Genomic DNA, 24,640 nt, shown 5'->3' with positions numbered 1-24,640 from the left:
TCTTTGAAATCCCCCAGGGCAGGTAGGCTGAGGGTTGTTTCCTGTTTGCTCCAGGGCAGTCTGACCTGGCTGTTCCTAGTACTGACAATGATTGGTAACCTGGAGCTGGAGGGTGGCTCACTAGGAAAACAGTAGCAGTGTTTTCTTCTGATGCCTAGAGAATGGCATATTCTGTGAAACTTATTCAGAGCTCTGCAGAGGTGGGCCTCACCCTTGCTTCACACATGATGGAGTGAGGGCAGCATTGTAAGAAAGTAATTCTGGATTACCAAAGAACTGAAGTGGAGTAATAAATGATGGTGTCCAATTGAATGCAGACACCTCCATGTTCAGTACCACAAGACAAATCATAGGAGGTCAGTAGTGATATAAGAAAATGCAAATACAGAGGAAGCAGGAACAGTCTTAATGTGGCAAATGAATGAAGCAGATCAGGGGGTTGCTGATAGATCTGTACTATGGAGCAAGAAAAGAAAATTCAAGTGACCGGGCTACAAGTCACTGATCACCTTGTGAATCAAAGCTTGGGTACGTCCTACTCGCTTGATGTGACCCTCACAAACAGGAACTTCAAGTAAGACAAACCTTTCCTTGTCCCTACTGACTGGAAGTCCTGAGGTCCCACAAAATGTAAATACCGAGGACTCTCCTTTAAATCTGAATCTTGATGACTAACCAAATCCAGATGTTAATTTGTAATTTCGCTGACAAAGTGTTACCACTGTATATGTCTGCTGTACAAACACACTTTTGAAAGCTGTATCCTAGATGTATGATCTCAGACAAGCCTGAGATCTTATCAATAAATAAATAAATGTCTTTGCAGAATGTGTTGCATCTCTTTTTGTTAAGTGGGTTACAACTTTGGTGCTTTTGTTTTTACACATGATTTTTTTTTAATGTATAAACATTTATTTCAGAGGCTACAAGGAATATGAGTTGCTACTGTATGTAAAGAAACATAAAGGATTACAGGGTTTAGGTTGGCAGTTTGTCTTAGAATTTTGTCTTGAAGTACAGCAGCTGCAGCAGTCCAGATGGTACATAAAACTTTTATGGAACAAAGGTATTCAGAAAAACAAGGTACTTATTACTCAAGTGTAAAGTAAGTAACATGGAGGTGAGGTCTAAAGCAGGTAATAGTGAATTGAATTCAATTATTGAAACATTTAGTTTTCTGACACTCTCACTGGTGGATACGAGTTGTGGAAATGAGTTGAATTTGCATTTCACATTTCAGAAGGAAAAATATCATAGCTGAAATCATGTAACAACCAGCGCAGTGTTCAATAAAATTAGCTTTTAAATGGGCTGAAGGTACAAGCTGTTAGGAAATCATGAAAAATAGATGGAAAAATATCAAAGTACTATATTGAGAGTGAAGTGTCTGAGCTGCTGCCAGCTGCACTGGCTCTCATTAGAGAAAATTAATTCTGATATTTAGCCACTAGTGTCCAGCTCTTATTTGGAAGAGAAAATTACCTGTGCTTTCTTATTTCAGATTTTTAAAAAATTGGTCTAAAACATCGCTTGTTGCTAAGAGTGTATAAGGAAAAATTAACACAACTGTTCTACAAGATGATTTGCTCTCACACTTTCTTGAGTGTTATCCTACAATGAAGAAAAGTTCTTGAAAAACAAAAGATTTTTCAGAAGCCATTTTATGATCTGGCACTTTTTTTCTCTAGTCTCTTGAGTGAAAACTTTTCAAACCAGATAAAGCAAGATTCTGAACTGGAATTAATTGCTAGCCTTTACCAAAAAAAAAAAAAAGACCAGAAAAATGTGTATTTAGAACAGATGTTAGACATTTATCAAGTGTCTGAGGGAAAAAGCAACATGGAGGCAACAAAAATTTGTGTTTGACAATTATTTAGTCTATGTAAAACTAAAGGTAGCTGAGGGACATTTGGTCTAGCTAGGCTGAGCAAGTACCGTAACAGGAGATTAAATGTAATAATGGCAAATGCAAGTAATCTAAAATTAAAAGAATTCCAACTTTTTTTATATCCCTGGACCTAGATGAAATGCATTGGGAACATTCTGTAACATTGCAGAGGCTCAGTCAAAATTAGTTTATGCAAACTTCACATACACATGTGCTTTTTAATACGTGTGTGATTACAATGCTTGCTTCTGGAAGAGGCTGGTTTTACCGTGGCCTTAAGCCTGATCTTGACAAGTTGGTGTGATCAAATTGCTCTATTTAATTAACTCAAATTGTCAGCAAACGCAATCTCATGTGTTAATTTCTAGTTGCTTTTATCTATGATGTACTGGGAGTATGATCCAGTTTATCTACCTTCTCAGAGATAAAGTTTTGCAACAGATTCAGAAAGTAATTTTGAAAGTAGTAATTAAATTCTGTCATTCTGTCTTGACATGTTTGGACTCTCTAATGAATTGAATTTCTGGGCAAAAATAAATGAGATATGTATTTCTAATTTTTTTTTTAATTAATGTTAGAATAAGGAGAGTACTAGGGTAGAAATAGTTTTAAGTTCAGAGCTCCTTCTTTACTTGCAAAGGTAGGACACAGTGCAGAGGCAATAAGTTATGACCTCTAGAGTCACCAACAGTATCTTTATTCCTTGTCATGAATCAGAAACAAAGTTTGGGTGAGCCAAAGAAAATCCATCAAGAGCAAAGTTTCTCAAGATTGATTACCTCCCTGTACAGGAACCCACAGAATTTCACAAGCAAGAAATAACAAAGATGTAGTTCATGTACAGAGAATATGTTTGTACTTGTAGTTGCTTAATTAGTTTCACTTCTTCCAGGCTTTCCAGTAGAATTGACAGGTTTGAGGGAAGGTAGGTGGTTTGGGCCAGCTGTCCTTCCTTAAACCCCACTTGTGCATGTTTTGTGAATGCCTGGAAACTCGGTGGATTTGCAGCATTTACGTGAAGACCTTAAAGCCATGTCTTCAGGAAACCTTTTATGTAGATAGGTGTATGCAGGCTTTTAGGTACCTGCCTTTTGTTTTCCCTTGTTAGAATACAAGGCACACTACAGATTAAGTTTAACTTAATCTGTACCGTGCCCTCATATTTCTTGGACAGCTTCACTAGGTCTGTATGTCCCAACAATAAAGGAATTTGCTTTTAGACTATTGCAGTGGTTTTGTTACCTGTTAATACTCTCTTTTGCAATATATACAGAGCATACTGTTGTATTAAGAATATTGCTAAATACAGTAGAAATAGGGCAGAGTTATTTGGGTGCACGTTTATGATGGAATTCTAGTCTGCAGTACAAACTGAGTCTTTGGTGAAAGCTTCCCTTCACACACGAGGGACAAAACCACAAAGAACTGCAGTAATGGGAGTCTGTGTCCTGTTTGAGGCATTTCTCCCAAAAGCTTGTGGACCTGATTGTGCAGTCACTTTTTGCATAATTGTTCCCTGGATTTGTAAAGCTGCTCCTGCCTGCTTTAGTGACAGGACATTGCCAATGACCTGTGCACACCTTAATTCTAAAGTAAGGCCTGAGTCTTTTGCATGTAGGAGTGTATCACAGGTGAGTTATTAAGAGTGTATCAATGTGGGTGTAACTAAAAACGTTTATTAATGATTAAATTATGATGAAAGATAATTAATTGACACCTAAATGAAAAGTGAATGATGATAGAATTGTTATTAAGCAAATATTGAACAGTAATTAAACAGTGATTTAACAATGTTTTAAATTATTGTTTAAACAATAATTTACACTCTGGTCAAACACTCTACTACTTATTGTACATCTAGTAATTAAGCTATAGCTAGATTTATAAAAGCTGCAGCAAGTATACAATATACTTTAAGGCTTAATGTAAAATGTCACTTTCCTCATTATAGATCTCAGATGTTTGGTAAGGGGCTCTTTCAATCTCAAGCATTGACCTTAAGAGCCATCCCTGTCTGAAGGGGACATCCTTGCCGAGCAGCCTGCTCCTGTACAGGAGAGCCCAGTGGGCTCATGGGGGCTCCAGACATTTCTTTAGAGGTTAAAATGACTGACTTGTAGTCAGAGCCCCTTTTGGTGTATGTGCAGGTGTGCAGCTCTAGCAGTTTCAGTTCTGTCTAGTCCCAGCTCAGGCTGGTGCTGATCTCCTGATAAGAGAGGCCTAAACTCTTTGTTCCTGGATAAGATACGGTTTAGGATGATTCTGGGGGTTTGCCCTGCAGGGATGATTTCAGTCAGGTCTCCTTTTTGGTGATGCCTGGACCAAAGTACTGTCACTCAGTCAGAAGGGCTGCATCCAGCACAGGGATCTTACATTATTAAAAAAAAAAAATTTGTGACTATCAGTGGTATCAGCATTGTATAAAAGAATTGTGGTCTCTTAGGTTGCTGGTATCAGCATATCAAGTCTGAGTACAGGAATGTGAAGGAGCACTGCACTGGAAAATTATTTTTCTCCAACTAAAACACTTGCATTAGGTAGGGTAGCCTGTATTCTTTATACCTGCCCTCAGAGGGAATAATAGGAAAAAATAATGGGATTTTCCTCACAGAAGGGTAGACACAAGGGGTCTGTTAACAGCCACCTGATGAAGGAACATCTTCTCAAAAGGGAATGGCTTGTGCAATTGTGTGATAGAAATTCTTGGGAAGAGCGTAATGTTACAACTGCCCTGTCGGTGTTTAAGTGATGGATGACATGGTGATTCCTACCACAGATGTAAGCACTAGGAGCTCTTGCAGTTCAAACAAGAGGCAGCTGGGGAGTTGAGGCTGAAGGACTAGGAATTGCAATTATGAAGAAAAAGTTATGAAATTATTGTTTCTTTCAGAAAGAGAGAACAAGATATGATGGAGTAACAGTAGAAACCAAAGAGCCCAGGAGTAACATGATACAAAGCTAAAATTCATTCCTGTCTTTAATTATAGTCTTTTTTTTTGAAGTATAGTTGAAACTAACAAAAGGGGAGTGAGTATTAACACAGGCAAAACCTTGAAGCAATCTGGAAACCAGTATAAGACATGAAAATGGAAAAAAACCCAGCAGGATATGAACAGACATGGGGATCATCTCCCAAGTGCTGTTATGAATTGGGGCATGTCCAAACTTATTTAATTTCCTCAGCTCCTTCATACTTGTGGAACCTCTCTTCCATAAAAGTTTAAAAGGAGGCTGTAGGATTATTGATATTTTCCCAAACTGTGTGTCTGATAGCCTTGTCTCTGTGTGCCCTAACTGCAGCGAGCCACGGCTGCCCTGTGCTTTGGCCAGCTACTTGTCTAGCGCTGTCTTGCTAGGACTTCTCACTCCACCCGCAGCTACCCCAGAGTGTGGCAAGCCAGGAGATGTTCTGTTCGTAGCAATGTGCTTCAGCTGCAGGCTCTCAGCATGATAGCAAAGGAGGAGCGAGGGCTTGCAGACTGGGAAAAGGAGTAAACAAAATAGAACAATAGAATTGTTTAGTTAGAGGAAAAGACCTCTTAGTTTGAGTACAACCACAAACCCAGCACTGCCACATCCACCACTAAACCATGTCCCCAAGTGCAATATCTACATGTCTTGTAAATACCTCTGGGGATGGTGACTCAACCACTTCCCTGGATAGCCTGTTCTAGTGCTGGCTACTCCTTCATTAAAGAATTTTTTCCTAATATCCAGTATAAACCTCCCCTGGTGCAACTTGAGACTGTTCTTTCCTAGCTTGTTATCTGGGAGAAGAGGCCAACCCCCTTGCTACAACCTCCTTTAACATGTAGAGTGCAATAAGATCAGACTTTGGGTGGGTAGAAGGGATTGTAGTTAGCAAAAAGCAGAATGAGATTGTGAAGTTTAGTATTGCTTCCTCGTTGTAATAAATGCTTATGTTAAATCTTTGGGAAAAGGAATCACAGAATCACAAAATGAGTCATGGTGAAAAGGGACCGAATGGTCATTTGAACATGACCCTGTTTGAACAGGGTCATCCCAGAGCACATGATGGTGCTTCTGGGTCCTTTTCAACTCAGACTGTTCTGTGATTCAAAAGTGAAATTGCTAAAAAAAGGAGGAGGAAATAATGGTACTGTTGCTATTAAATATGGCCCAGGATTGTTTCCAGAGGGTTCTTGAACATCTCCAGTGAGAGAGATTCCACAACCTCTCTGGGCAATCTGTTCCAGTGTGTGGTTACTTCATAGTAAAGACATTCTTCCTCATATTCAGGTGGAACTTCACGTGCATCAGTTTCTGCCCGTTGTCCCATTGCTTGGCACCACCGAGAAGCGCCTGCATCCATCCTCTCACCACCCTCCCTTCAGACGCTGATGGCCTCTTCTGGAAGAGAAGCGAAGCTGCTGGAGAGGAGAGGCGCTATCGCAGTTACAGAGCAAGGAAGAAGGACGCGTTTCCCGGGCGGCCCGGTGCCGTATTTTCCCGAAAAGCCCCCCGATCCCCCCCGTGCCCGGGGCCGGCTGCCCCCGGGGCCGGCGCGGGGCGGGGCCGCGGGCGCACGTGACAGGGCGGGTGCCATGGCGGCGCGCGGCGGCCCGGGGCCGGCCGGGGCCGCGGGGCCGTCGGGCCGGGCGGAGCAGCAGCAGCAGCCGCAGCCGAGAGCCGCCGCGATGTCGTCCGTCGCCTCCTACGAGAGCCTGGTGCACGCCGTGTCCGGCGCCGTGGTGAGCGAGCGGACCGGCGCCGGGCGGGGGGCCCGGGGCCCGGCAGGCGGAGCGGCCGTGCTGGCCTGGCGGGGGGCGCGGGCCACCGGCAGCCTTTGTTCGGCCGGGATGGGCCGGGGAACCGGCGCGGGGCTTGGCCGGGCTGGAGGCTGGCGACGGGCCTGAGCAGCCGGAGCCACCTCTGAGCCAGCGGGAGCTGCGGGGAGCTGCCCCTCAGAAAGCCGGGTCCCTTCAGCGGTGAAAGTGTAAGCTCGGGCAGAGGGGCAGCACCCCAGCTGTGTAATCCGAGAGCCGCACCGAGCATCGTCCTCCTGCCACGGCTTCGGGAGCGCTCAGGAGCTGCGGAGGGTGAGGCGGCGCATAGCTGCTAATCAAAATGTAAAGCGAGCGCAGTGCACCCGGAGGAGGTTTGTGTCGGTTACTGAATTTAATTCTTCATGTGGCGCTGCTAAATGAAAAAGCCGCATTTAATTTATGTAGATTTCCTAGTGTGCCCAGCCCTTGAATTTTTCTTTTCAGAGTGCTACCTCTAAATAGTAAATCAGCCTTCTGCTTCCAACAGATTAAGAATTTTAGTGCATGTAGTATGTTGGATGGGGATATTGATGGATAGAAAGAACTCGTGTCTCCTGTAGGATGAAAGTTGCTAAATATTATTGAACCATAAACACTGGAACAGGCTGCGCAGGGAGATCATGGAGTCTCCCTCTGTAGAGACATTCAAAACCCACCTGGATGCATTCCCCACTGCTTTGGTGGGGGTGGTTATACTGGGTCATCTCCAGGGGTTCCTTCTAACCTTGGCAATTCAGTGATTCTGTTATAAAGGCTGAGTCTAAAAGGAAAAACAAGATTTTAAGGGAAGCTTTTGTTTTATTATAAATAAACACAAGATTTTTGTTTGCTCTTTAAATTGTTTTAAGTCTGTTTACTTAAACATTAAAGGCAGTGGGGATTTGGTTCCACTTTCAAGAAGTGGAGCTTTTTCAAATGATCTCATTATTGAAATATTACCCATTTTCCTATTGCTGGCTTCTACAGAAGTCAGTGATAGTTTCTAGACCTTGCTGTTAGCTTTTCCCTTCAATTACCGATTGCTGTAGTCAGGCTGTGCCCCTGAACAAAGTTTGTGGTGTGAACCAAGTTTATAAATCCAGCCATAACCTCAGAACTGTGTCGAGCTAATGCATCAGAAGCACATGTCAGACCACAACATAACTTTTGTTTGTATTCTAGTATACTGAACGTTCATATTACCTTCTAGGCAACCTAGTCAAATTTGAGATGTAGGAATAGTTTTGTGAACAGTAAAAAAAAAAAAACCCAACACAAAACAGTGCTTGATTTCCTGTGAACTTTAATTGAATTACATAAGTATTCTTTAACTCTTTAGCATGTAGCTACAACATAATCTTCCTGTTGGAAAAGCTATAGGGATGAGAATTTTATGGGAGTATTATAGAGCAGTCAGGCTGCTTCATTGGCTGAAAAATCACAGTCAAATTTTTTTATATGTTTCACATTTTTTGTTATTACTATTTTTTGTAAAGCCAAGTTTCAGGCTGTGGCCCTGCACACATCTTCTTGGCAGCAGTCACCTCAGGCCATTTGTTCTGGCCACCTCTTGGCTACTGCACAGTTGTTTATTGGGTGCTGTGACTAGTCAGTGAACTGATGTGACTGAAGAAGTAGCCCAGTGGGAAAAGTTGTTTTCCAGCCAGATTAGTTTCTGTGTCTGCATCATTGTGTAGGTGCCCAGAAAGTTATGCTACCAGACTGGAGGAGGCAAGGGTGCAAATACAGTTGACCAAGAGCCTGGGATTCCAAGAACCAGTCTGTACCTGTCCCTGTGATTATTCAGTGGTAATGTGACTTGGCAAACTACCAGGATGCTGTGCTGACAGGGCGGTGGTGGGAGGGCTGACAGTGGGGCCTCACCCTTCTAGCAGTGCAAGGTAATACACGGCAGTATCTGTTCTGCACTCACTAGTATAATTTTAGCTGCTGGTCTCAATGCAGTTTAGCAAGGAATTCGAGTCCCTCTTGAGCGCTTTTGTTGTTGGGGAAAGGACTGGTCCTGTTTATCCCTCTTTTCTTTTCTTCTAGCCATGAAATCCTATCTCTTCTCTATGATGCTTCTGGCAGCCTCCTCATCATGTAGTTGAGTTGTTCCATTTGTAAACCTAGGAGAAAAGTAACTTGGCTTTTCTATTTCCCTTACCAAAAGAAGGGGAGAGGGTACAAATTAGTTTTTATGTGCAATAATTTGTTAGGTCAGTTTAGTTATCTCATGACATTCTCTTGAACTATTGTTCCATCTAAGTTTTAAGCCAGTTTGGCCGTCAGGCACTGGAACAGGCTGCTGAGAGAGGTGGTCAGTGCCCCATGCCTGTCAGTGTTTACGAGGCATTTGGGAAATGCACTTAACATGCTTTAGCTTTAGGTCAGCCCTGAAGTGGGATGGGGGCAGCAGGACTAGGTGATCCTTTCCAACTGAAATAGACTATTCTGTGTCTTGTGGCCACACATCCATTGTGTCCTGTGTGACACTACCTGACTATTTCCCCATTTTCATTTTCTTATTTTGGGTGTAAATGTGTGTGTGTGTGTGTGTGTGTGTTGCTGCTGCATGGTGCATTGCATTGAGACCAGGATCCAGGATAAATCTCACTTTGGGAGGATGGAAGCAGGGGAAGGCTGGAAGTTGTAGTGACTGTGCAGTCTTGTTCTGTGTGTAGGTGTAACTGTGTTTTGAGGCTGTCTTCAAAATTGCGGTAATGCAGCTCTCATTAGGAGGAGCATTATGGCTCTTTCTGGTACTTTCTTTTGTGCTGGCACTAACCTTCTAACTGAGATAGACTTTTTAGAAATATTCAAGCAGATGGGTTCATTAATCCACTTGCTGTCCAGCTGGGTACATGGTAGTTGAGAATAACACAACACAGGTTGAGTACATGGGAGAGCAGAATGAACTGTTTTGGCAGGAGCCCAAACTTAAATGGGTTAAAATAACCAGGTAATTGTGGCCAAGTCTTACGTATGCTACCTAGCATTACGAAAACTGGAGAAACTTAAGTCTGGTTAAGACTTCAACCCAGAATTGTTTTAGTGTGGAAACACCACCAGAAAATTAGTCCTCTGTCGCTTGTTGTAGAGCTAGGTCCGAACAGCCTGCTGAGGAGCTGGTGTATTTCCAGAGGCAAAGCTCACTTAAATGTATGCCATAAGACAGCTGTAAAAAGGCTCAAGTCACACTGTGCACTGTAGTTTAAACACAGCATTGAGTGACTTGCTGTATTCCAGACCTTCCCACCATTTAAACAGTTTGCATGGCTGCTAATAGAAGAGGTGCCACAGCTTTAGCAGCCACCTGATGCATGGAAAACAGGTTTATACCAAGCCAGGGCCTTTTTGAGGCTAATAGGAGGTAGAGAAAGTTCCATGTTTATTTTCTGATGCCACCAGATCAACTTTCAGGCTTCAAAAACTTTCTCTTTTGGCAAAAAGCTTTTAATGGTTTTAATTTTGATCTTGATCTAATGCAAGAGAAAAATAACCCTCATTTATAAGTATGGGACAAAAAATGTGTTATGTGTGGAGTTTATCCCCTTTTTAAACTTACTCAGCAGACTGATTTGTCGGTGAGAAGTGAAGGGTTACAAAGAGTCTAGCAGGCACTGTATAAGCAACTGATACACTATACAGCCAGTTTATTTTGTTTTTCAGGGCAGTATGACTGCAATGACTGTATTTTTTCCTTTGGATACAGCTAGGCTTAGACTTCAGGGTAAGTGTCAAAATCTAGTTTCTTCGTACAATGGCATTTCTGTTCATCTTGGCCTGGGCACTTGTAATGGTGGTTGTGGGGGGATGTACTACATGAGCAGGAATCTTACTTGTGTCACAGTAACACTGTTTTTCCAGCTGGGGGTAATTCTTCCTTTTGAAAATTGGGCAACCTTTTAATTAGCTGAAAAGGCTGTGTGATCTGTGGCTTTTAAATGATTGCCTAAGACCAAAGAGAAAAACAAAGATGCAAGATTGCATAGGATTATACTTGTGCATTGTTGTTTTTGGCTGCTGAGAACACTTCAAAATGCAGGGGTAATATCATGATAAACAAGTCTAGAATTATTCCAGAGGATGGTTTAAAGGGAAAAGTCAGGGTTAGAATTGGGATTAGGAATATCCAATATTTACAGAAATGCATCTGGGACATAAACTTTTGTTCTAAAACTCTGTCTTCTAATCAAAAGTCACAGACTCACCAAGCATTTTAGAACTATAACTAAAGCTCTGTTAAGAACTGGAGGGAGATTGTCAGCCGGGTTGTCAGAAGTATGTGGTTCAGAAATCAATAGCTTTAAGTGCTAGAAAAGACTGCTTTGCTAAGGCTTAGCTGTTTGCAGATGAGCTGAAGGAAATTGCTCCGCTACCGGTGCTAGTCTGCTGTCCAAGGAATAATTTTGAGAGCAGTTAGGCAGGCCCAATTTTAGCTCTCTGCCTAAGGGGAACCTACTTTCAGTTCATGTCATAACTATTAGGAACTGGTAATTATAGATACTCTGGAGCACAACAGAACCTGTCAGTTTGAGGAAGAATAAAAAAAGGAAGTAGTCTTACCTAGCAAATGAAAATAAGGAGAAATAGGGTATTTCTATCCTTTATGAGGAAGAAGAAACATGTGCTTGTAGGGTATATTCAGAATTGCAAGGATAAAGACTTGAAAAAGAGTGCTAAAAATTTGAATCATCTAAAAGTTTGGTTGTTTTGATTTCCAGTTGATGAGAAGCGGAAGTCAAAGACAACACCGGCCGTCCTTTTGGAAATAATCAAAGAAGAAGGCCTGTGAGTAGATACTGATTTTCTGTTTGTCTTCTTGTAGATAAGCTCTAAAACTAATTTGAAGATGCTTTTAAAGTGGAACACTTAGCCTGTATCTGTGTGGACAGATTTTTATTCCAAATTGAAATGTCTCCACACAAGTGCATAATGACTTGCATAATCTTATGTGTTCATCTTTAGCTAACTAGGATTAACTTTCTTGAGCACCTTATGCAATTGATCTGTTCATTGATGTAACTATGTCTCCATTAGTGAGGTAGCTGTGCCTCCTCAGAAATGCAAATGTACTTTCATATACCTGATCAACCAGCTTTATCTACCAGGATTCTTGGGTGTGTCAATTTCTCAATAACCAAGATGAAGCTCCTGTACAACTGAGCTACTTTCAAGAGAACTGAGACATGTTTCTCAGTTGGAAGGTTTTTATCTTCTCCTAAGCATGTAGAACTAAACACCACATGACACTTTATGCTGGTGGGATTCAACGGCTATCTAAAAGCAGTTAACTTTCAGCTGTGCTGTGCTTTAGTATTTGTCATAGTCTTAGCTGAGCTGGCTGGGAAAAACAATTTTATGCCTGTCCTTGTTAGAAGTATTTTCCTAACTGAATCCCTGGAACTCCTAAGTAGACGAGTGCTTCCAGGACAGTAAAGCTGACAAAAGTTTAACTTGGCTCGTAATGCTGTGTCACCTTTGAACTTGGGCAGATGTATGCATGAGGAGTTCTCTGCCAGCTGATCTCTCTTGTTCACATTCCCACATTACCTCTGTAACATGAGGGTGGCAAGTAAACTTCAATTAAAAAATAAAAGAAAGACAAAAGTAATCAAGAAAAATGAAGTAGTTAACTGAGGTGGAAAGACCGCAAAAGTGGTCATCCTATTTTGCCTGTGAAAGAGAAAAATCAGGAAGAGGAAGGAACATCCTCAAGAGAGGAACATTGCTTCTTCCAAAGGTATTGGGAAGGCCTGGCAAAGCAATGGTACTAATTTAGAGATGTGTCTGAAATAACAAACTCCAAACAACAACAGATCTGAAATATGATGTGAGATCATAAACATTTTGTTCACATTAGCTTGGAGAGTCTTGTCTCATTACCATACTTTTGGGAGACTGCTTCTCTCATCTAGATAAAGCAAATACGTTAAGCTAAAGGAATTCCTGCAGAACTTTATCAGACAGCTTTCTTCCCTGCACTTCCATCCTTTTCTAGGTGATCTGAAAGGTGTTCACTAGTGTACACCAAGTTTTTCTCAAGATTGCAGTGAATCATGGGTGCTACTACTGACAACTTAAGTCATTAAAATAATCTCATGGGATTTTTTTTTAGTTTCATGTTTTGCACTACAAGATGTTTAATTTGAAAATCATCAGAAGTTGTTCTTAATAAATCAACCAAGCCCAAACCAACACTCAGTTAGAGAACATAATCCCTAGAGGATGTTTCTCTCTTTCTTTTCCAGCACCGAAGAGATAGGTAATATAAGAAGTATTTTAATTTGGTTTATGAATAACTGCATAGTCAGTTAATTTGTAACTGTATGGTTAACTAAGCCTGTAACTTCAGAAGCAGTTGTAACAATAAGGTGTATTCCCAGCTACTTGGGAGGGAGAAGCGCTCGATTGGATTTGAGATGAAAAAGTAACATTTACATTTTAAGAAAAGTCAGATGTGGTGTTTACCAGCCTTGCATCTTTTACAGTCTTATTTGAGATCCTTAAATTCTACGTACTCCCGGTATTGTAATGAATTCTAAAGAGCCTCCATAATTACTGGGGTTGGGGTGATTGTTTGTGCTTTGTAAAGCATGTATTTGCTTTAACATGATACCAGTTTTCAATGTGTTCTGTGCAACTCCAGTGAAGGTGTGGATCAGTATCTTTCTTTGGATGTGTTGTAGAACGTGTTGGGAATGTAGGACAGTTGAAGTGTCCCTGTTTTACAGGATGATCAGGCCTATCAGAGAAGGGAGCTTTATTAGGCAGTTGTTACAAAATCATTGCTAAATCAAGATAGGTTTAGATGGTATTCAGTTTTTCGTCTGTGTTTAATCTGGTTAAATTTCACTAGGTAATGTCTTTTTCTTACTTACCTGACTGATTTGCCCTAGATTTTACAGTAAGGCATTTGTTAGAAATTCTTCCCACCTGTCTATCTTCTGTCTCCAGGTTGCATCCTTTGCAAAACTCCTCCTAGATGGAGTATATGAATTTCAGTAACTAGTCTTCAATTTTTAAATTTTGTGTGAGAATCCACATACTTCTTTTCCTTACTCAGGAGTTAAGTATGGTTTGTTACCATTGCTGGTAAAGACATATCTAGGTAGTACTTCCTGTAGCATACAGCATTGTATCTCTGGGATCCTCCACCAACGCATAAAATCAGCCAGATCACATAAATACTTCACTGATTCTTACTGTGACTTTTTGCTCTCCATTAGGTTGGCACCATATCGAGGATGGTTCCCTGTTATCTCCAGCCTTTGCTGCTCCAATTTTGTTTATTTTTATACGTTTAATAGTCTTAAAGCCCTCTGGGTCAAAGGTCAGCATTCAACCACTGGAAAAGACTTGGTTCTTGGGGTTGTTGCAGGTAATACTTAAAAGTCTCCATTTTGTCAAGAATGTATTTTTGTTATCTTCTATCTAATAATTTCCTTTATGAAGTCCTTTGGAGGCCACACTGAGTGCTTATGCCTCCCACTGAATGCAGACTTGCTTCTTTCTGATTGCTCCTCTGTGTCATCCTCACCTCCTAAGGAGATGCATAAACCATTCCTGTTGTGAATTCTGGCACAAAGCACAGTGCTCTTGTGGCTTAGTATGATATTTGTGTCTGATGTGGTGCTTACCAGATATCTAAACATCATCACTAAGATGCTGAAGACAAGTGGCAGGGAGAGGTGATAGTTGGGGTTTTTTCAGAGGAAAAGGTATATGCCAGTTTTGAAATAATTTCAATTACGGTAAGAAATTTTAGTGTAAGCATTTGGGTGTCAGTTTTCAGACCTGGTTTAGGGTTGTCACCTGAAAGTGACAGGAAGTTCCTAGGTATATGCAGGTCCGGTGGTACCATATGTTCTTTTTTATACTATCCTCTTATGCAGTGCCTTCTTTGAAGGGATGATAACATAAGTGACTTTTCTAGCATGCTCAGTGTGAAAAGTTACTACTGTGGGCTTTGTGTTTGCTGGTGGTATTCTTCATGTACTGCGACTCATGCAAATGCACAGAATCAAGCTGACTAAAAACAAACCTGTAAAAAAGACCTCTGGGTTTGGTGTTTTTTTGGGGGTTGGGGAGGAGTTGGTAGTTTCTTATACTTTCAGTGTAGGTATAATGACTATCTGAATAGCTGGTGGAAGTAAGGAAGGAAATTCTTAACCTGGATATGTGTCTGTGGTAAAATTCCACAAACAAAGGCTACAGGAATTAGGGTACAAATTACCATTTACTTTTCCCATATGCTGTGTTAGTTTTATTCCTTCTTCCTACCAGAAATTTCGGTAGCATGTGACTCAGGGGGAGAAAAGGGGAAAAGAAAACATTTGCAATCATCTGTTTCATGCTGATTTTCTTTGTGCTGTGTTTTGCATTAGGAGTAGTGAATGTACTCTTGACCACCCCTCTATGGGTAGTGAACACACGCCTGAAGCTGCAGGGAGCAAAATTCAGAAATGAAGACATTGTACCAACCAATTACAGAGGCATAATAGGTAAGCACCTGTTGTTGTCTTCAGCCAAAGACAAGTTCCTGAAATGAAATGTATCGAGGACTTTGAAGACTTTTGTTCACGTAACTGATTTCACCCTGTAATCTGTATGCTGCTATGTCACTTTGCAGTCATTGAGTTTTACAGGAAACTGCACTTGGCTATTTGTGACGGTAATTAAGAATTTGCAGTGTGCACTCATGTAACTAAAATACCTTTTGCAAGGGCAGATATGTTATCATACAGATAATGGAGCAGTAGTGAGCCCCATTAAGTGGTAGCTAGGAGTCTGAGTTTGAGCAGTCCGTCTGAAAAATAAACTTCGCTCACCTTAATCTCTTAATCACTCATATGTTCAGGCTGTCTTCCTTTTAAAACCAACTAACCAAATAAACATTACTGTTATTTTGAAGAAGGTTTGGAAGACCTTAATGTGGATGCCATACTTGTAAAAAAAAAAAAAAAAAAAGAGGAGGCTGCCTGTGCAGATGGTAAGTTTTGTTTATGTTAATGGCGATGCAAACAAGAACCTCCTTTGTCACTACCTTTCTGTTAACTTCTGGATTAAAATAGAATATTAAAATGTTTGCATAAAGGACTGCAATGGATTTTTATACACTTTGAGTATTAGGCTTTTAGAGTAACTTCTCAGATCTTATATTCAGAGTTTTGTACTCAAAATGTTAACGATTTTTTTCCTCACCTTTTGTCTCAGATGCCTTTCATCAAATAGTACGAGATGAAGGAGTCTTAGCTCTGTGGAATGGTACTTTCCCCTCCTTGCTGCTGGTCTTCAATCCTGCCATACAGTTTATGTTTTATGAAGGCTTTAAACGAAAGCTTTTGAAAAAGCAGCTGCAAGTGAGTATGTTTTGAGGCCAGATGATGAATATGCTCTGTTACAGGTTTTTTGATATGCATCATTTGAACAAATTCAGAATGTGGGTTTGGTTTTGGTTCTTGTATTTTCAAGTGGTTTTTTTGAATTAGTGTGTCTAAAAAGGGTTCACCATCATGAAATGAGACAGGAGTCTTTCATGTCCCTAAGGAAGAAATTCCTGTAATAAATTCTTCTACCAGTTAAAATAGAACTGAACCTCTTGTCCACATTTCCTTGCATATGTTCACAGGTCTTGATTTAAAGTAGAGATTTCAATTCTAATATATCTTTTATAAGTATTTACATACTAAGTGTTTTGAAGTCTGCTTTTAACCCTTTTTGCAGTAAATAATAGCCTTTTTTTCTTGAAGGCCTCAATTTTTCAATATAATTTTTCCAAGGATGGACACTAGAATTAAACATAGAATTGCAACCATAACTTCCTGATTTTCTAAATAGAAGTACAATCACATTTCTGTCCCTGCTTTACACTGCTTTTCTTTTTCCTTATTCTTTTTCCTTGTCTATATCAGGTATAGAATCTCAGCTGAACTCATGTTCCTTTTATGTCCCAGCTAACTGGAAAGCATTTGTATTACATTTTCAGATAACATCATAACATAATATATCTTTAAGATGTAGTGCTTTGCTGTTAATTTGTGATTTTAGAATGTTGGGTCATACCAGTATGTTGGCAAGCCATCTTGTTTTTCCCCAAGACATAGTGAGGTTATTTTTACATGAGATTTTGCATCATCAATAGGGCTTGGGTTTTTTACTGTCTTTAGTAATACTGCAGCTGTAGCACCCCTTTTGTACCTGATGGATCTACTCAGTTACATTATGCACATTTTTTGAATCATGAGCTTAGCTTCCATCTGCATTGTAATTTTCTTGTTGGCTAATACAATGCTTATTTATGTATTAATTTCTTGTGCTTCTTTTAAATTATTTAGTTCCACCTCAAATTAGGGCGTTTCTTTGTCCATGATCAGTGAAGAGGGGAAATAATTATTTTTTCAGCTAGGAATGGTAATTTTTATTTTGAAATATATTTTTTTTCCTATTTGGTTGCTTCCTGGTTGTCCTAAATATATCAGGTTGACCTTTTTAAAGATGTGCACGTGTGAGTGTGTTTTTGATTGCAATCAATATATTTTAGAATATATTTTGAGCATGTTTTGATATGGACATCTCTTTATGTTCCGTGATTAATTCACACTGTTAGACTGAGATGCACTGTAATCAGCATAGGCTGTAACAATGTATTTGGTGCATCCTGGAGAAGTGTGAGCTTCGGAGCTGAGGGTGGGCTTCAACAGGGGTTCTTAACTAAAAGGGGGTGAGATTTTTAGTCTATGGCATCAAGACTGAAATTCTGCCTGGGAGTGTAGTGATTATGTCTCAGGAATACAGAGTGATGTTTAAGGAATCTTTCACTGTCACCTTTTCACAAGCACCATATGACTTTTTGGTTTCACTGCTGCAAAAACTGAGATGTTTATTGCCTGATGGTATGTTTAAATGATACTTCCTTATCTTTTGTCTGCTCTTGGTGCTTTGAAGTGGTCTAATTGTGTGGCTTTATATCAACTGTGTTTTAGTAGTCTAGTTATATTTAGGAATGCAAAAACAGGTGGAATTTACAAATAACCTTGAGATGTGGGAAAGTAAATTAGTTGAACCATAATCAACTCTTGAAAATGAGAAGACCCTGAGATTTCATGAAATCTTTATGCCAAAGATCCTTAGATAATGTGGTAGCAGGTACCAGTACAGAATCCCCAAATACAAATGGGTAATTGGCTGTTTTGGTACTACGTGGAAATAAATTTTTTCTTCATCTATTGAACAGCTCACATCTTTGGATGCTTTTGTTATTGGTGCAATAGCCAAAGCAGTTGCCACCACCCTCACTTATCCTCTGCAGACAGTACAGTCAATTCTGCGGGTAAGTAATAATTTCATGTCATTGTAACTCTGCCTCTGACTTGGTCTGTATCATGCAAGCCTTGTTCACATGGCTTGTTTATATATTTGTTAATGGACCTATTGTTTTGGGAGGCATTTTTCCTAATGCAGGTCACTGATTAGAATGACTTTTCTCTTTGGTTTTGACTGAGCTTGGTATACTGGTGCACATTTGTTTCAAGTAGCTGGTAGGATTGCCAGTGTATTGTTTTGGTAGAGTATCCCACAGAAGCTGATGCATTGAACTGCTTTTAGGCACTACAAAAATGTACATTTACTTCTTGGAATATAAATGGAAAATGTGTCAAGTGGGAAGTTAAAATGAAATCTTCTAAAGCTAGTCTGTTTCCAGATGACCAATGGTAATTAAAAAAAAAAAAAAAAAAGTTCTATTCATAGGTTTTGTTGTTCAGATGGTGGTCTGACCTTGTCAGTGTCCAGAATGTGATTGATCATGGGAAGCTGAGCTCCCTCATAAATAATACCTTTAACCACTTGCCTGGCCATGTAGGCTAATTGTAGTGGTAATGGAAACACTTGCATTTATTCTTATTTGCAATTTGTACGCAGGCTGGATAATGCTGCTGCCTTCAGAGTGTACCAATATTGTTGTAATATTGACACAATACAAAATTGGGGAGTAGGAGGGAAGGAGACCTGGCCATGCATAAGCATATTGTACTTTAAGTTGTGTGTTTTAGGCTCTGTAACAGTTAAATATCAGTAAGTGCTTCCACATGAAATATATTTTCCTAAGTAAGGAGGAGCCCTAACTTGCCTGTACAGTAAAGCCATTGTGTATGTTCTAAAACTTGGACAAATTTGGAGATGAGTTGAATTACTGGAAACAAGCCTTCCATGCTAAGAGTATCACTTTTCAGACCTCTCTAAGAAGGGAGTTTTTGTGTTAATTGTTCTTCTGGAAAAAGTAATTTTCAAGCAAGTTTTGTAATAATTTGTAACTCTCTAATTACAGTGCAGTAAATGTATCTTGATTTTTTGTAACCTGTAAAAAGATAGTTAGGATGCTATATTTCAAAGCAAGAGGACTTGAATATACTTACTGTGTAACTTTGTCAGCAGTCATCTTTTCTGAAGTTTTCATAATTTTTGATCAGCTGATAGTGCTTTCTTTCAATGCCTTATCCTGTTTTAACAGCATGGACACATCTCAGTAGTAGCTAAACTAATAACACAGACTTCTCTTACTGGAGTGGCAGATACAGGAAAACATTTAAACAAAAATAGCTCTGTTTGGATAAGTTGCAACATCAGTCTGTTTTTAATTTGTGATACTCCTGTTTTCTCCTGGTGTGAAGGAGAACTGGAAGGAAAATTGGAGTGCTCTGTTTTAGCCTCAGCATTGCACAGCAGTGCAGGTTTCAGGGGGCTGCAGCCACGGAACAGCTTCAGCCCTCGTTCCTTTCCATGGTTCCTACAGAAGTGGTTACAGTCTTGAGGCTTCATGTTTTTTCTGTCTCCATTTAGCTTTTTGAACAAAATTTTTCTGACTCTTAATGACAGTGTAAAAAGAAAAAAAAAAAAATCCAGCGCCAGTCCATCCTTTCCCTGTGACGATGGGGAGCACAAGGTCCCTGTCTCTAGTTCTGCAGTCACTAGGGGTGACTTCTGTCTCTTGGCTCTGTGAAAGAATAGCCAGGAGCCCTGAACACATCTGTTGAGGACAGCAAAAATGTCTGTCTGTGACATCTGTGCTGTCCATTTCAGACTTGCTCTATTTTGTGATGTGTTTTCTAATCTAAGGTTGGCATTGTTCTAGTTGATGAAGTTTTTGTCACTCACACTAAGTGATGTTAAAAAAAAAGGTTATGAGGAAAGGCTTAGTATTTTCAGACCTAATATTCTGCATGAAAAAAATATATAGTTGCAGGTGCTTTTTAAAACAATTTTAGCAGATTTGCACACAAACTAATATAAGCTCAATATAATGAATATAAGCTTACACATCATAACTAAGTTCTGTCCTCAAAGTAGTACAGGACTTTTTTTTTTTCTTTTTAACTTTAAACCTTTAGAAGCTTATTCTTTTTTAAAAGTAATTAGGGCTCTTTGTAATAAAGTCTCTACACCTTTGCTTTCATCTCTTTGGCACAGTTCTCTTCTAACTGTCATATAGTGAACAGTTATCCTGTGTAACTGACAGTGGTAGCAGCTTCCAGCTTTGCCATTTGGTATGTCCTTCTCCCAGTCATTAAAACAATGTGACACTGGTGTTACTCATTATGCAGTGAAACTGTTCTTTAGCCTATGTGTCAGTAAAGAGCAGATAAATTTGCCTCTAGAGGTACACAATACCATTAATGTTTTCAGTGATCCCAGATGAAAAGGTTGTCTTTAAAACTAAAGTATTTTTTTCTCTTTCATAGAAAATGCTAATCCCTTTGGGAAGTCTTCTGCAGTAAACACTGGAGTGTTAACATCTTAGTGAAAAATGAATGGTTTTCTTTTCTCTTAATGACCCTTTGTTTGTAGTACAAAAATTGTCCAGTGGTGGAGAAAAGAGGAGAATGAGGCACCTAATGGTGGTGTAGTGTGGAAGCCTATGAGTAATCTGGGCAGTGACTGACACTGTAACTTAGATCCTACTTAGCAATTTTTGGGGAGCATGTCTGAGTCTGTGACAATAGTTCTTAACATTGATTTGTCAATATCAAATGGGTAGTTGCTGATGAGAAGATTGTGGATTTTGAGTGTATATTTACCTAATAACAGGAGATTTCCACTAGCATTCTGTTGCTGCTGTTTCCACCCAAACTTTTCCTACTGTCAATGGTAATTTCTTACATGTAAGAAATAGCAGTTGTCTGAAAATATTCTGGGAAAGAACTCATCCAACATGCAATTGCTCAAGTTCACCTTTCTTAGCAAAGAAGCTTAATACAGTCTTCAAAAGCTATTAGGCTGTGCTCTTTCAAATACAAGTGTGCCAACTCTTGTATATTAATAATTCATGGTTACAGTTTGCTGACAGTACTACCAACCTGTATCAGATAAAAGTACCAATGAATGCTAGAAAAGGAGCTGCTGAAATTGCTAGTTTAACTCTACAGCAGCAGCTGTCATGCCTATTTGAAAACCAGCTTGGGGATAAGCAAGTGCAGTGAGTAAAAGAGAAATATTATTTAGGCCAGGTAGGTAGATGAAACAAGTTTGAGTTCATCCACAGCAGTTCACCCATAAATGCTCAAGACCATTGCTGGGCAGATAAATTTTGTGTTCGACTATGCAATCTCAATGTAGTAATGATTTGCAGATTTGTGAGGGTCTGAATCTTTGTGAAGTGAAAGCTGAGAAAGCCAGAAAGAACTTGCTTTGAGTGTCATATCCCTACTAAGACTCTGCAAATTATGCTATTGAGATCTTGAAAAGTGCTTCCTCCAGAGCAACTGAAGGAGAGGAAATATTTTTTAGACTCCATCTTAAACCAAACCAAATTAGAGTAGCATGTACAGTTTTAATGTTTGCAGTGTGAGCTTTGGCCTCTGTTCTCTACTGGTAGTCATATAACATGGAAAATGTTTAAAGAGGTTTAGGATAGGCTCTCCAGATTTCATGCATGTATGGTGTTCTCTGCCAAGCACAGTGGGGAAATAGTACAGAAAAATACTCTTCCTTTTTTTCAGTTTGGGCGCCACAGGTTGAACCCAGAGAACCGAACACTGGGCAGTCTTAGAAATGTTCTTTACCTTCTTCAACAGAGAGTGAGGTGAGCTTTCGCATTTTATTTATCCTACCACGATAGAGAAGACTTGAATATTATTAATATTTTGAAAATGTTGCTGGATCTGGATTTTGTTTCCTTATGCCTCCCTTAAACTTGACATTTGAGTCAACCTGTTTTTTGTAATACATTGTAGATTAAGCCCACAAACCCAGATTATCCTAAATGTCTGTACAGTAAGTGACATCAAGGGTACATAAGGATACATATGGATACTAATTCATTCCACCTCTGAACTTGAAAAGAAGCAGGTTTCTTGCACAAAAGACCTTAAATTTCTGCAGAATTTTTTCTTTAAAATATTACTAAACATAGCTGGCTCAAGGTCAAGAATGGGTTTAAGATTCCTACAATTGGTCATTAACTTGTGATATTGATTCTTCTTTGTAGTGTACTGATTTACTTACAGAAAGCTATTCATGCTTGTTTTCTTGTTCTTTTTTTTTTTTTTTCTCCTCCTCAGGCGTTTTGGATTAGTGGGACTCTACAAAGGCCTTGAAGCAAAGCTCCTGCAGACGGTCCTTACTGCTGCTCTTATGTTTCTGGTGTATGAGAAACTGACTGCAGCAACCTTCACAGTCATGGGATTAAAGCACTCGCGCAGACATTGAAACAGAACCTATGCCAAAGATTCTGGGGTCTAGAAAACACATTCCATATCTGAGACCTGGCTGGGTAAACAAAGGGTCTTCACTTTCTCTGCTTCTCTTTTTAGCCACCTTTATCTCCAGTATTTGGAGAAATCTGGAATATGCTCTATAGGAACTGTTGTCACAAATTCAGGGATAGCTCATTCCCTATTGTTCTGTGTACTCACTGTGTTAAGAAAAAAAACCAGAGACCTTATTTAAGCACTTGACATGAAATTTAAACTATTATGTGACTTGGTTATTTGGTTGATATTCTTGGCAAGAATGATTATCTCTCACTATGCTTTCTTCTTTGCCCTCAAATTGTCCTCAACTGTTCTTGTATCTTTATCTTCTGTCAGCAGCTGGTGGGGCTGGTTTTGTATTATTTTCCTTGACCTGTGTTTGTCACTTCATATTTGGTTCATTAAAATAATTCATAAAGAATAACATTTTTGGCATGGTTTTCTTTTACTTCCAAGTGTGTTTGTGGAACAGGATCTATGTTGCCCCAAATACCTGGTGGTGAAGTCTCTGATATGCTGGAATAGATATTACAAGTGAGTGTGCAATCTGTTTTCATGAATCCAGCTATTTTGAATGTTGAAAATTTTGAATGCAGATACTGGCTAGAAAGGAAGAAGATAACCTCTTGCTTTTCCAAGCGGAGTTCCACAAGCTGCCTCAAGAAAATGGGCTTGCTACAGAAATACATGAAGTTTTGTGACCCTATTCTTTGTGAGAATATGTGAATTCACACCATGTTCTTATGCAGACAGGGGGCACTGCTTCAGAAGTGCTATGCCTGCTCAAAAATGTGCTTTGCTTATTTTTCCACTAATATTCCCAGATCATAAAGCCTGAAGTGTCTGTGTTCTAACATGTGTATGTTCTTTTTGCATAGTTTTGGTCAGTATTCCTAGACCCTAAAATCCAAATTAAATTGTGCACTGTCAGTTGTTAAGTTGGCAGTAGGATTGTTCTGAAGACCAGGTTTCTATTTGAAGTATTGAAAAATTTAATAGCAATTTTAACTCCAAGAATGTGTAGAAGGAGGAAAAGACTTGAATGCTGCAAAATGGCACCTGTTTCTGGAGTCTGAATTGAGTCAATTTTAAGAATTAAATTGTAAAATAATTCTGCAGATAATGTCTTTTGAACAAGAATACGTGCTGCCTTTTAAGAATATTGAGAGTATCTGTGCAAGAAGAATGCTCTTAATTCAGTGCTGGTTGACTTTCAGTCCAAGCAGGATTTACGTAGTCAAATAAGAATAAAAAAGTGCAATGAGCTCTAATTATACTTTGTTAAAGGATGAAAGTGAAAGACTGGAAACCTCACCACTGAAAAAGAATGAATCACAATTCTGAAAATTTCAGTGAAAATACTTTTTTTTACTGAAATTAGGTGTCCTGTGGAAAGGTAGTCTGCTGTGTTTTGGGTGTTTTTAATCAGAAATTTGGAATTGATAGTATGGCTCTTGATAAGCTACCTCACCTCAAAATTCCTGCTGTCAGAATCATTGTGGGGAAGCAGAGTGGTTCTTGTCCCATTCTGGCTGAAATCTGCGTGGCTGCCAGGAGCTGGAGTTCAGCGCCTCGAACCTTTCTGCTCTGTGGCATGAAGGGGCAATTCCTGCAGAAGTATTTTTCTGGTTGCTCTACCTGTAAGAAGAAAGTAAATGCTTGCTAGCATGTTCTAGCCAAAAAATACTTGTCTACCTGCCAGTGTGGATTCAAAGGGCTAAAGTATTTCCTTTTTGCAAAAAAGCTGAATACAGAAGCCCTGTGTAAAAGTGTGCTGGTCTTGGCTGTGTCCGTGTTACCATCAAGCCTGGAGCAGACATTCTGCCCTAATCTCTCTACTTGGCTCTTCTGACCAGTTATAACGGAACAGTTTCATAAAGGAGTGAAAGCAAAAGTTGCTGAAGCTGGGAGCAGTCTTCTTTTAATGGTTGACCTGTGGCATTTAAAACTTTTTTTGCTTCTGTATTCTCTGGTATTGATTAAGACATTAAACCAAAATAACTGAAAAACAACTTAACCTTGCATAACTGCTAAATTGCAGATGGTTGAGGAATTGTTAAGTCATTTATTCAATTGGCAGGCAAACGTTCATGTTGCAGCTGGTACCTCTACCTAAGTTTTCTCAGATGTAGTTTGAACAGATGATGACATTTCTGTTAGACTGTCTTAAACTATTTCAGTGTTGGTGAGTATTTTTGAGATTAAAAAATCCATAATTTATCAAAGCAAACTAT

General features: G+C 39.6%; 1 protein-coding gene across 1 annotated transcript; it reads left to right on the top strand.

The window, feature by feature from the left end:
• The first annotated feature begins 6,440 nt into the window (after positions 1 to 6,440).
• On the top strand, positions 6,441 to 22,830 carry SLC25A17 (solute carrier family 25 member 17). Its single transcript, XM_068191319.1, has 9 exons — positions 6,441 to 6,600; positions 10,327 to 10,387; positions 11,382 to 11,448; positions 13,887 to 14,038; positions 15,045 to 15,161; positions 15,874 to 16,019; positions 17,894 to 17,989; positions 21,654 to 21,736; positions 22,215 to 22,830. The coding sequence occupies exons 1-9, from the start codon at positions 6,454 to 6,456 to the stop codon at positions 22,360 to 22,362; spliced, it is 1,017 nt and encodes a 338-aa protein (XP_068047420.1). The 5' UTR covers positions 6,441 to 6,453; the 3' UTR covers positions 22,363 to 22,830.
• The last annotated feature ends 1,810 nt before the right edge of the window (positions 22,831 to 24,640 follow it).

The sequence above is a fragment of the Anomalospiza imberbis genome, chromosome 5, assembly GCF_031753505.1.
Source record: "Anomalospiza imberbis isolate Cuckoo-Finch-1a 21T00152 chromosome 5, ASM3175350v1, whole genome shotgun sequence".
Classification (NCBI taxonomy): domain Eukaryota; kingdom Metazoa; phylum Chordata; class Aves; order Passeriformes; family Viduidae; genus Anomalospiza; species Anomalospiza imberbis.
This window is presented reverse-complemented; position numbering and strand designations above follow the sequence as displayed.